The sequence below is a fragment of the Filicampus tigris genome, chromosome 18 (assembly GCF_054856515.1).
Source record: "Filicampus tigris isolate MCC_2025a chromosome 18, RoL_Ftig_1.0, whole genome shotgun sequence".
Lineage (NCBI taxonomy): Eukaryota > Metazoa > Chordata > Actinopteri > Syngnathiformes > Syngnathidae > Filicampus > Filicampus tigris.
The window spans coordinates 9,088,406-9,099,800 of NC_141234.1; the positions used below are offsets into that span (position 1 = coordinate 9,088,406).

Consider the following 11,395-nt stretch of genomic DNA (forward strand, 5'->3'; position numbering starts at 1 on the left):
ACGACAAAACGTTTAAAATAACCCACCCAGTCGTAAGGTGAGTTTGTTAATATTGGTTGATTTGGCATTTTTTTACACGTTAACTTTTTACACAGTTTGAGTAATTTTGCCACCTCTGCTAGAGGGTGGATACTATAGTAAAAGCAGTCCAAACGAACACCACTTCCAAATTTATTTTTTAGCGAGTAATCAATCTACGTGCAATCTAAAGATGACCAGAAGGTGGCAGCAACGGCTCACACAGGAACTTGGCTCGACGCATTTTTAAACGCAGAAGGAGACAAAGCGTCTGGCAACAAAAGCCGTTTTTATGTGGACACTCGCCAGATACCAAGAAGAAAACACAAATGTCCATGTTTTTTGTTGGATTCCTCCCCTATAAATAAGCCAAAATGGGCAAGAGAGATAATCGAGTGGTGAGTTACTGTGCTGTTTTCGTATAAATCCGACAAATTAGCCTGCGACCAGCTCAGCACAACAGAGCCAAGGCTCGCTAATGATAGGCCTAGAATATTGTCAATTAAACCGTAAGCCAGCATCCCCTATTTGTTGTTCTGTAATTAATTTGACGACGTGGCCATGAATGACTCAAGTACGTTGCGTGTGCATGCTTGAGCACTGCTGCGCGTAGCTGCAGAAGATTCTAACATTAGCTCACTAATTTGTTGCGACGCTTAGCCTTGTAAAGCTAGCATGACTTAAACGTCGTTCAAAATCAAATTTTAAAAGGTGTGGCCCTTAAAAAGAATTTAAAACAAATGGCCACGGCGTGGGGATCATGTCGATGTTTGTTTATTGTACCTCTTGTTGGGAAGTTACTGTTAACAATGCTCCTGTCATGAGACGCACTGGGGTCCTCGATTAACGCGGTTTGATGTTACGAACGGCGTGCAATAAAATGGTATATTTTAACGGAGTAAGAATTTGTTGTCATGTGGCACTAAAATGGACTCTCAAATACTGCCGTACTTAGTTTTTCATTTGGTCTTATTTTTATGGCCAGAGAAACGTTTGTCATCCAAATAATTACACTTATGACATTTCTGCTGTAATAGAAATACATTTTCAAGTGTGAAAATTGCTTCTGTAACAATTTACTTTCCTTCACGTGGTAACTAAAGTATCTGTTTTTACACCCTTTTTCCATGCGATTTGCTCAATGTGTGGTGTCTTTGACATTCCAGGCCTATGTAAATCCAATCGCTGCTGCAAGATCCAGGGGGCCAGTACAAAACTCTGGACCGACCATACAGGATTATTTAGGCAGACCTCGGCCGACATGGTGGGTTTATGAGAGAAACACTGCCTAGTAAATTATACAGTTCAACCTTCAAGATCAATCACAATGTCATTTCGTTCGGATTTCCAGATAAAGGTTCCCGTAGCAAATAATAGAAATGAGCTCATCAATTATGGGACATTTTGAATTCATAGGAATGTTGTAGAAATGATCATTTAATAATGTAAAGACATGGAGATTTACAGAAATGGTTTTCATATTGATATTCATCTGTTCCCTCTTTGTTAAATCGCTGTCGATAATTATTGTGGCCTGTATAAAACTGGTAGCACTTGACATTAATCACTACCCAAAAAGTACCTCTATTTCCAAAAGTTTAGGGACCCAGGTTTAACCCTAAGCGCATGCGTATTACAACTGGTATACTTAATTAAATCATTTGCTGTGTCTTCATCAGGGAAGAGATAAAGGAGCAGCTGGAGAAGAAGAAGAAAGGCTCACGAGCCTTGGCTGACTTTGAGGACAAAATGAATGAGGTGTGAAAATTGACTTCTCTCTCATTCACCAACAGTGTCTGTGGTTTATTCCAAAGCAAGAAGTGATGAAAATCAGCATCTTGAATTTTAGCTGTTCAATACTTGTCTCTGGACTCTTGTTGAATTTCTTCTTTGGTCACAGAGATGGAAGAAAGAGCTGGCAAAGAACCGTGAAAAACTGTTAGGTGCAAGCGACAAGGACAAAGAAAAAGACAAAAAGGCAGGAGAGCGAGAAAAAGAGGAGAAGAAAGATAAGAAGGAGGTGCAGTTTACACGCATTAAAAAAATGTCTCTCTTAATATCCTGAATAACTCATGTTGGTCTTACAATCTGTGTCCAGAAAAGGGAGAAGAAGAAGAAATCCAGTAGGGTGAGGGGAGACCTCCAATTTTCAGCGCACTTTTTGTTGTTATATTTACTCAAGTTAAATCAAGTTCCCTCAAATCTAATGAAACCCGCATTTATTGTGTTCTGCTCAAGCATTCTTCATCTTCTTCTTCCTCCTCCTCATCGAGTTCTGATTCCTCCAGCAGCTCCTCCTCAGAATCTGAAGATGAGGTAAATCACAATCATAGGCTTTTAAACTGGTCAATGGTGCCAATTTTTGTCTTAAATCTAAACTGCAGATGAATTTTAAATAACTTGAGGTTTTGGGGTAGGGGTCGCTACATATTTTCACATCTAAGTCTGCCACCGTGAAATAAATGGAATAACACCAGTGGCGGTTTCTGGTATTTGGAATATGTGTGCTTGCCCAGGGTGGCATTTCTGGGGAATTATTTTATCGTATGAATGCATACTGTTGTTTATCTGAAATGCGGCATATCAGTAGTGATCTGGGACCACTGTTGAACCTCATCTGAACTTCCATGTGTTTGTTTGTCCGCAGCTCGAAAAGAAGACAGTGAAGAAAAAGCGTAAAAGAAAGAAGTCGTCAGCCAGGAGAGCATCGGGTGACTCCGATGCAGACTCAGATGCTGAAAGAAAGGTCTTTTTCCTCTTTCTTCCTTCCTTTCAATAACACAACTGTGACTTGTTCATTTGAGAATGAACGACCGTGATGTTATTTTGTCAACATCCCAACATTCACCTTGAATGCTCTTTTTGCCCCAAGAAGAAAAAGAAAAGAATCAAGGAGGAATGTGATAACAATAAGGTGATTTAAAACTTATTCAAATGTTAAATGCACCTACCTATGCTTACAAGGTATGCATGATTTCCCCCCCCCCCCCATTCATTATGACTATTGATTAAGGTACTAAATATTGTCGCCTAGGATGACAAAAACCGTCGAAGGAAAATAAAAAGTGAGCCAAAGTCATCTGCCGAGTCAGACGGAGAGGAAATGGTAAGCATTAAAGTTCCACATCAGTGACATTCTTCCATCAATATACTCAAATGAGCAAGAATTATAGAACACTCGTCACACTGTGGTTTGAGGGGGCAGGTTCTGCCTTATCCAAATGTCAAATATGGCTTTTGTTACCCCGACATCCAAGGAGGCAGGCACTCCAGATTATTATTTGTAGACAAACAATTAAAAAGTCAGTTCCACATAACATGCCCTCTGTGTGTTTGTTTTCTTTTGCTTTAGCTTTGTTGGGGTTTTTTTTAGAGTAACATAACGCATACATATGATAAAACTGAAAAGACCATCACAAATGAACTGCAATAATAGTTGTCATTTTTCACAGAGGATAAAGAATATATGCCTGTGAGTGTTGCATTGTCCTCTCTGTGTTTCTACCACTTTGTGTTCAAATATAAAAGCTAAAGGTTTATTATTCCATCAATATCGATGCTTGATTCGGTCGCCCTTCTATGGTGTTTCGCATTGTGTGTTAGGATTAAGATAATGGACTTTTGTAAAATGATGACAGTGTGGTTTAATTCTTTGTCACTCACAGTGCAACCCAAAATATATTTGGAGGCTGTTGGTCGAGCCACTCAATTGCAATCAGAAGTCCATTCTTGTGAAACATAGTTGTTTTTGCAGTGGTTTTATTGCATGACTTCCCTAGTTTCTATGGTTTGATTTTTTTTGTTTTTTGTTTCCCTCTTCCTCTCAGACTGATGCCAAGAAGAAAAAGAGAAGTAGTGAGGAAAAGGAGAAAATCACAGTAAGAATACAGTAGCAAAAGTTGCAGCACATTGAAACAAGGTTGTTTTGTTTTAACTGACAGGAGAAAAAAACAACAACATTTTCATCACAGGACAAGTCGAAGAAAAAACGGAAAAAGAAGCACAAGAAGCACAGCGGGAAAAAGAAGAGGAAGGCGGCATCTCAGTCGGACTCTGAGCTGGACTAGCTGTGACTCAACTGTTCATTACTCCTGCATTTTTTGCTTTTTCAAACTTTTTTTCTGACCACCAGAAACATCCAGCTCAGATTGGGACAATTGCAGTGCTGTGCTGAGGTTGTGAAGCCTTGTTGAATCAGGTGCATCTTCTTTTTTTTTTTTTTGGTCCTAGGGGATTTGTTGACAGTACACGCCACCGCCCATGTTCCAGTGCAACTGAGGAATTATCTGCATCCTCCTTCGCATTGTCGAGCTGACCGCTTGATGTCACGCCAGCCTCATATTGAAGTTGGACCTGTACCATAAAACACGTCTCCCTTCATTGCACAACAGTGCACATGTATGAACTGGGAGTTCATGAATAAAGTCACATTTTAGCCATCATTGCCATTACTTCCGCATGACATTTTGAAGGTTTATCTTTAGTAGCGCAACTACCTCCATCCGTCATTTGCCATTTGCTTTTACTGTTACCAAGCATGTGTAATTTTCATTATTATTAAACTGCAAAACAGACAACCTACCTGCTACAAAATGTGAAACTTGACTGCAGTAAACATGCAAACCTTGGGGTTAATTAAATTTTTGCTGTTGCCTTTTACACTTACTGTAACCCAGAAGCAGGGTATTGCTACAACTTTGCACATAGCAGCCCATAATTTGATAATTAGACGTGTCTAGTATGACATACTTATCGGACAGTGTCAACTGCTTTCAAGACAACGTGACAGGAGAATTGAGTTTCAATCTTTCACACCACTGTCCCCATTTTTCAGGATGTGGAATTGCATCATTGTTTGAGTATCATATTCCATCACATGTAGCTAAATGGAGGTGTGATGTTTTGCTATTTTGAACCACTGGGAACTGCAATGACAACAACAAACCTCGACTAAACTTCCAACTAACAGCAGGTCAAGGCTTCACTGTGGCTGTGACCTCCCAAGAAGTGGTTCGATTTAGGCAACATGGAGGTAAAACCACAATGCCAAAGTCCATTTTAAGAGTTGTGAACGACATTTGTGGGCGGAGGCTGACTTCGTTGTAAAAGTCACATGATGTAGTGGGTGTGACGTAAAAGGTAGTTTTAAGATTCATTGAGGAGAAGTGAGAAGATTCGATCTAACATAAACAGAAGTGTGCCAATCCTCAAGCAGGAAGTTGTTGGGAAACTTTGAAAAGACAAAGTAAGTTAACACTTTTTCTGCTTGGTTTAACTCTTCCTTGTCATGTAAATTTTGACTAAAGCTTCAGATTGGCGTTTCTTTGCTCGTGATTTTAGAATGCCTGTTGTATTTGTCGTGTACTCCAGATGTTGAGGCTCAGTGTGTGGCTGGCACTAGGGGCCGTTGTGTCCTGTAAAATCGCATGTCCTGACGAAACCGTCTGCTCAGATCACACAACCTGCTGCCAGACCGAGCAGGGTTACAACTGCTGTGGATACCCCAATGTAAATTAACAGAAATTTAACAGAAAAAAATTCTCCCATCGTTTCTAATCCTGTATTTCCTGGGTTTCTCCAGGCTGTGTGCTGCCCCGACTTATCCCACTGCTGCCCTCGAGGGTTTCGCTGTAACTTGGCTTCCCGGCAGTGTGAAAAAGTCACTACGTCATGGATGGACTTTCCATTTCTGCTGAAAAAAGGTGCTGGTGAACCTCCTGACACCCAACTTCAACCATTGTCATACCCCAATAACATTGAAAAGGTGGGTGAGTGAAAGTTGTATTAAAAAAAGAATTCCTGGCACTTCATAAATATCACAGGTTGAAAAGTGCAAATGAGTTTAATTGTATAAGTGGGATGGTCTCATTTCATTTTCATCGATGTAACACATTATGGCAGCAACAAAATGAACTTGGAAGTCTTCAGAAAAAAAGCAAGATACGAAATAAAAATAAAACATACTGTCAAAACATCAAATTAGGGGCAAGAAGTGGAATGTTTTAGACCAGTCAATCTTAAGACAAACCCTCTAAAGCATGTATCTTAAGTGCTGAAGAGGAGAATGAAACTAGTTAACTACCAAAACAAAAAGCAACAAATGAAAGAGGCTTATTTGAAAGCCTTGAAAAATATTAGAAAAATATTACAAAAGAATTAGGAAGGGGCGAGTACCCTTACCATCTATCTGTATCGGGCTGATACCAGCCCTATTTAAAGGTAACGTGTATTTATGCAGGTTACCGATACCAGTCACCGATACTTATGGCAAAAAAAACCCACATCTGACTTATAGTAAGTCCTCCTTGTTTTTTTTAAGAAATATATTTCTAGTATTGATTTATCAATTGGGCGTACAGTTACCAACAACACAACTGCGACTTGGAAGTCTGGAATGGGTTTAATACAACAAATTGTGGTGTGTCATGGGATAGTGTTTGGTGATGTTTCATTATTTCAGACAAAATGTGTTGGTATACAAGAATATTTTGTGTTCAAGCAAGCCTGTATAATATTAACATAACATGTTGTACATCGTTATATTATCTTATTGCAGATTCATGTACCAGCTATCGTAGATGCCAGTGCTAGCGAGTTTAGAGTCATTCGCTGCAGTTCAAAGTTCTTTTGCCCGCAAGGCACATCTTGCTGCAAAGGATTGTCATCAGAATCCTGGAATTGCTGTCCCTACCCACTGGTATGGATCCGTTCTTAACTTGAATATTGCTCACAAATGGTCAAAAAAAAATAATATCTGGTGTTGGCATTTCTTTCTAAAGTCAGGAATGCCTGCTTCACAGCTGATTCCCGGTTCCCCTCCAGTGCAGTCATGTTTTTGCATAGGCAGCTAACGTTGCAATCTGATGTAGCTGAAATAAAATGATACTAAATTTCAAGATAACAATTTATAAACTTTTTGATGATTGTATTTTTTGGACACATGTATTTCCTACAATGATTTCGTTTTAACTACAGACTGCCATTGATTTTCAGGGCCAATGTTGTGCAGATGGTCAGCACTGCTGTGAATATGGATACACATGCTACATCTCCCCCTTATCATGTAGCAGAAGAAACTTAATGAGTCCATCCACAACATGGATACAGGAACATGCTCAAAATGACCGATGACACTTTGTTGTTGTTGTGACAGTTCTCGCTTAGAATGTAATTTTGCTTTTCAATGAACTACATGCCTTGTAAAAAATGTGTGTTGTCTTGTCATTGTACTGTACTGTATTACATCATGGCATTATAATAAGGTCCTCGGTTTAGGACAACAGCTACTTACGACATTTGTTTACGAGCTAAAAATGTTTTTTATACTAATAATGGATGGATAATTATTTATTTGTAATGCGCCGTTAGCGTAAATTACCACTGACGTAAAAATTCGATGTCGCGTACGTAGGAAGGTGACTTCCGTCTCTTCTCGCTAGTCACTTTTGTTTTGATGGGAATGAACAGAAATTACGTCACAATCAGGTAATCATTTCCTGTCATGGACGTCCACGACTACGTCAAGGGTCGAAAGATGGGACAACTGGAAGAGCTGAAAGCATTTATCTCCGAACGACTTCAGGCAGTAGCTACTGAAATTTTGGGCGCCGTTGACAAAACGGTGACCGAGTACGAGGAACATGCATGCCGCTTGAAGGAAGAAAACAGTCGCCATTGTTCGATTCTAGATCTTCTCATCAAAGCCAATAAGTTGCCACGAAAAGGTTGGTTCAATCTTTAATGTGGACACAATGTAAAATGCAACCACGCCGCCTTAAATTCCACTGTCTTAAAATTTGAATGAAATATAAATGTACTGTAAATTTGCTAGGCTTCTCCGATAGCTTGATATTACGGTACCAACAAAGTTTCAAGGCTGCAGGAAAGATGTTCAGAATGCTTTTGTAGCATCACCAGCCATCAGTATACATTATTAAAGACGCATACAAAAAGAAGGGTTTACTTTCGGTTTGGGTTCGCGTGAGAGTAACAAGTCTGTTATTCTTCCTGCTATTGTAGCTCGTGTAGTGTACTCAAGATGGCCGATACGTTCACACGATGTCTGGCGTTGCACCAAGACTGACCTCTGAGTGGCAGTATGGTCCCGCTGGGCATCCTGAATGCATAATTCAGTAGAAAATAGAGATAGAAGCTGGTTCTACATTAAAGTATAAATAATCTTGTAATTATTAGTATGGTTGAAAGACTTAAAAGATAGTATTTTATTTTACCTTCTAACGTCGCTGTGGTGATCGTGAAAGTGCCGTCGATCGTTGAATTGTGATGCTTTTAGTTCCTGATTGTTCAATCGAGGTTTGCGTGTATGTTTTTTTTCCAGATTAAACGGAGTTTTGAATTGCAGAAGATAGTTGTTTTTAGGCTCACATAAAACACGACACATTTGCAGGATGTCTTCTCCAAATATGTTGTCATCCTGGGAGGTTCAACAAAGAAAAAAGCCCATTTTGATAAAGTAATTAGTACAAAGTATAGATATCAACAGTTCATTCACGTCTAAGGACAATTAAGAATCTTCAATGAACCTAACATGCCTATTTTTGGAATGTGGCCAGCAGCTGTAGTGTCTGGAGAAAACCCACACAAGCACAGGGAGAACCTACAAACTCCACACAGGAAGGCTGGAGCCCAGTTTCAAACCACCACATCTCAGGACTGTGGTGCGGATGTGCGCAACACTCAGCAATGTATTGAATGAGACTATGCAATAATACAATTTCTGTTCTGTAGACATTGAAGTCATTAATTTTTTTCCTGCTGTCTTCTTTCCATCAGGTCCTTGTCCTGACTCAAATGTATCAAGCCCTTCACGTAATGTGATAAACACATTCAGTTATTATTTGCAAACTCCACACAGGAAGGCTGGCGTCCAGTTTCAGACCACCACATCTCAGGACTGTGGTGCGTATGTGCTCAACACTCAGCAATGTATTGAACGACACTATGCAATAATACTATTTCTGTTCTGTAGACACTCAAGTCATTAATTTTTTTTCCTGCTGTCTTCTTTCCATCAGGTCCTGGTCCTGACCCAAATGTATCAAGCCCTTCACGTAATGTGATAAACACATTCAGTTATTAGTTTCTCATTCATTGCAACATGTAGATTAACTTGAACCTGTTTTTATTTACAGATTTGGAGGGGACCTTCACCTCCTACACAGACTTTCTAAACTTTGCATTAGGTGACAACTGTCGTTACTGCATAAAGCCCATTGAGGCTACAAAGTTACATTTGATGAAAAAGCATTACTCCTCTTCTATTCATTTCACTGACAATGGAATAGGTAAGCATAAAACCGAAATCAGATGTACATAACCTTGCCATGTTGAAATGTTAGTGATGTTCAGTATACATATATTTTTTTTCACCAGACAGGTTCATTGTAGCTTGCGCGTGCAAAGATCTCATCCGGAACAGAAGTCACTGGCATTGTGCATACTGCAAGAGGATTTTAACTCGGAGAGTAAGCTTTCTGGGACACATTTCTAAAATACATGGTAAGTAGGGGCGTAACCAAAAAAAATTACATCTGTGGTGCCTGGTGTAAAAAGTTCAGGAACCACTGCGTCAAAATTTGATCACCTAGGATTCCCCCTTCAAAAGAGAAAGGCCCATTTATCGCTACTTGCGGCTTTAACAATAATTCTGCGATGCTTGCTTATTTTAATTATTTTTTTATGTACATTTTTGCTTTGCAGGTTATCCAATACATCATCCAAAGCGCTCGACAGGTACGCATACAATATAGAATAAAAAGGTTTATTATGTAACCGTCGTGTGGAAGAGCATTGACGGACTCTTAATGGCACACTTTGTGCTGCAGACAATCTAGTTGGGAATCACTGGTCTACAATTTGTTCTAAGGATATAGAAAGTTAGAGATGTCCAGTGTGGAAAACAAAATCTACAAAAACAAAAAGATACATCGCATAATGTCACATTGCATAACACAGAGTAATTACTGGGAAACTTAAAGTACAATTTGATACTGTGCAGCATGATAAAAGCTATTCCTCGCCTCCTTGTTTAGAAAAAGATGTGCCATTCAGCCCTTCTGAAGCGGATGTTGCACCTACTTCTGATCCCTGGTGCCAGCAGGAGTTTGTCTTACGGGATCAAAAGTTCGGCCTACTTCCAGTTAAAAGTGAAGAAACCCACCATATTGAACAACAAAGTCTGGAAGGAGTTGGGGACCAAGGTTCTGCCTTAAAATTTCTCTTCGTGGACACTTCTGCCCATCATTTCAATGAAATAGAAGTCCCTTCTTCAGATTTGAAACCACTCATATCAAAGACGACGACGAAGAAGAAGAAAAAGCGTAGGAAAAAACCTTTAACTTTAAATGGAAAACGGAAATCTGCCATCCAGACTGACACAGGTGTGTATACCTGTCAAGTATGTGGGAAGACTTTCCATTACATCTACACGCTGAAATCACACGTGTGGACTCACTTGGGAAGCAAGCCCCGTTGTGGCATTTGCGGGAGACAAATAAAGGATGCAGAGAGTTTAGTGCGACATCTGGAGGGTCATACCGTGAGGAAAAAATGCGGAATGTGCGGCAAGCAGTTTTCTAGCGGGGTCCGGTTGAAAAATCATTGGCGATTTCACAGACGAAACCCTCTGAATGTCATGCCGTTATCTTAGAAGTCATTCCTTTTCTATACTGTGGGTGAGGTTGCCAGCCAACCACAATCGCGGGGCACAAATAGACACCCATCTGATCACGCTCACGCCAATGGACGATTTAGAGTTGTCAGTCAACATAACATGTTTTGGGGAAGTGGGAGGAAGCCCACGCAAACTCCATACGTAAAGCGGTGAGCTGAAATTCAAAACCTGAACCTCAAAACTGAGGCAGATATGCTAACCACTCATAGCATGCAAACACATCGTTGGCGCTTCTAATTAGATTGTTGTTGTTGTGTATTGTTGATTAATTGTTGCAAATTATTATTTCATATTGTGACTGATGATACAAATATGCTTCCTCAGTTTGTTTGTGTGGACTCAAGTATTAAAACTAGTGAAGTTTTGTTTTCATCTTTAGTGTAGTGGCTTTGGTTTGAAATGCAAGAGAGGAAACAATAGAATTTGCTTTCTTTATCATGTATCACTAACTGGCGTATTAATAAAAAAAGAAAAATGTTTAATAAATGTGGCTTCCATGATGAGGTTTTACCATGGGTGGGCAAATGTTGAACAGGAGGCCCAGGACATTCCTAGATAATAAAATAATTTAAATTTTCTGTGTAATTTAATTATAACTCAACACATAAAACGTTAACTATTGTACTTTTTCTAGATGTTCTCATTTTTATTTGCAAAATACAAATTAACCAATTATTTCATAAG

General features: G+C 39.5%; 3 protein-coding genes across 9 annotated transcripts; all 3 read left to right on the forward strand.

The window, feature by feature from the left end:
• The first annotated feature begins 228 nt into the window (after window positions 1-228).
• On the forward strand, window positions 229-4,457 carry fam133b (family with sequence similarity 133 member B). Of its 2 annotated transcripts, none has more exons than XM_086014787.1 (11): window positions 229-416; window positions 1,185-1,282; window positions 1,698-1,776; window positions 1,919-2,038; window positions 2,117-2,146; window positions 2,257-2,334; window positions 2,666-2,764; window positions 2,891-2,932; window positions 3,053-3,124; window positions 3,846-3,896; window positions 3,990-4,457. In XM_086014787.1, exons 1-11 carry the CDS (start codon window positions 393-395, stop codon window positions 4,083-4,085), a joined length of 789 nt encoding a protein of 262 aa, XP_085870913.1. In that variant the 5' UTR covers window positions 229-392; the 3' UTR covers window positions 4,086-4,457. The 2 variants fall into 2 exon arrangements, with proteins under 2 accessions (XP_085870913.1, XP_085870914.1); XM_086014788.1 differs by having other exon boundaries at window positions 234-416; window positions 2,894-2,932.
• Window positions 4,458-4,616: 159 nt separating this feature from the next.
• LOC147132350 (progranulin-like) lies at window positions 4,617-7,266 on the forward strand. The gene is made up of 5 exons (XM_086014789.1): window positions 4,617-5,263; window positions 5,389-5,526; window positions 5,600-5,782; window positions 6,575-6,715; window positions 7,012-7,266. Exons 2-5 carry the CDS (start codon window positions 5,389-5,391, stop codon window positions 7,147-7,149), a joined length of 600 nt encoding a protein of 199 aa, XP_085870915.1. The 5' UTR covers window positions 4,617-5,263; the 3' UTR covers window positions 7,150-7,266.
• A 78-nt stretch (window positions 7,267-7,344) lies between these two features.
• LOC147132351 (uncharacterized) lies at window positions 7,345-11,196 on the forward strand. Of its 6 annotated transcripts, none has more exons than XM_086014781.1 (8): window positions 7,345-7,742; window positions 8,592-8,723; window positions 8,812-8,937; window positions 9,054-9,089; window positions 9,171-9,323; window positions 9,412-9,537; window positions 9,739-9,771; window positions 10,071-11,196. In XM_086014781.1, exons 1-8 carry the CDS (start codon window positions 7,520-7,522, stop codon window positions 10,685-10,687), a joined length of 1,446 nt encoding a protein of 481 aa, XP_085870907.1. In that variant the 5' UTR covers window positions 7,345-7,519; the 3' UTR covers window positions 10,688-11,196. The 6 variants fall into 6 exon arrangements, with proteins under 6 accessions (XP_085870907.1, XP_085870909.1, XP_085870908.1 ...); XM_086014783.1 differs by having other exon boundaries at window positions 8,592-8,696; XM_086014782.1 differs by having other exon boundaries at window positions 8,595-8,723.
• Window positions 11,197-11,395: the final 199 nt, after the last annotated feature.

What these genes read in the sequence shown, in the direction of transcription:
- fam133b (XM_086014787.1), top strand. Translation starts at nt 393, where the DNA reads ATGGGCAAGAGAGATAATCGAGTG. An exon ending in AGAAGAAGAAATCCAGTAGG is followed by an intron (nt 2,147 to 2,256) that starts GTGAGGGGAGAC and finishes GTTCTGCTCAAG; the next exon opens with CATTCTTCATCTTCTTCTTC. An exon ending in AGTCAGACGGAGAGGAAATG is followed by an intron (nt 3,125 to 3,845) that starts GTAAGCATTAAA and finishes TCTTCCTCTCAG; the next exon opens with ACTGATGCCAAGAAGAAAAA.
- LOC147132350 (XM_086014789.1), top strand. Translation starts at nt 5,389, where the DNA reads ATGTTGAGGCTCAGTGTGTGGCTGGCACTAGGGGCCGTTGTGTCCTGT. An exon ending in ACCCCAATAACATTGAAAAG is followed by an intron (nt 5,783 to 6,574) that starts GTGGGTGAGTGA and finishes ATCTTATTGCAG; the next exon opens with ATTCATGTACCAGCTATCGT. An exon ending in ATTGCTGTCCCTACCCACTG is followed by an intron (nt 6,716 to 7,011) that starts GTATGGATCCGT and finishes ATTGATTTTCAG; the next exon opens with GGCCAATGTTGTGCAGATGG.
- LOC147132351 (XM_086014781.1), top strand. Translation starts at nt 7,520, where the DNA reads ATGGACGTCCACGACTACGTCAAGGGTCGAAAGATGGGACAACTGGAA. An exon ending in ACACATTTCTAAAATACATG is followed by an intron (nt 9,538 to 9,738) that starts GTAAGTAGGGGC and finishes TTTGCTTTGCAG; the next exon opens with GTTATCCAATACATCATCCA. An exon ending in TCATCCAAAGCGCTCGACAG is followed by an intron (nt 9,772 to 10,070) that starts GTACGCATACAA and finishes CTCCTTGTTTAG; the next exon opens with AAAAAGATGTGCCATTCAGC.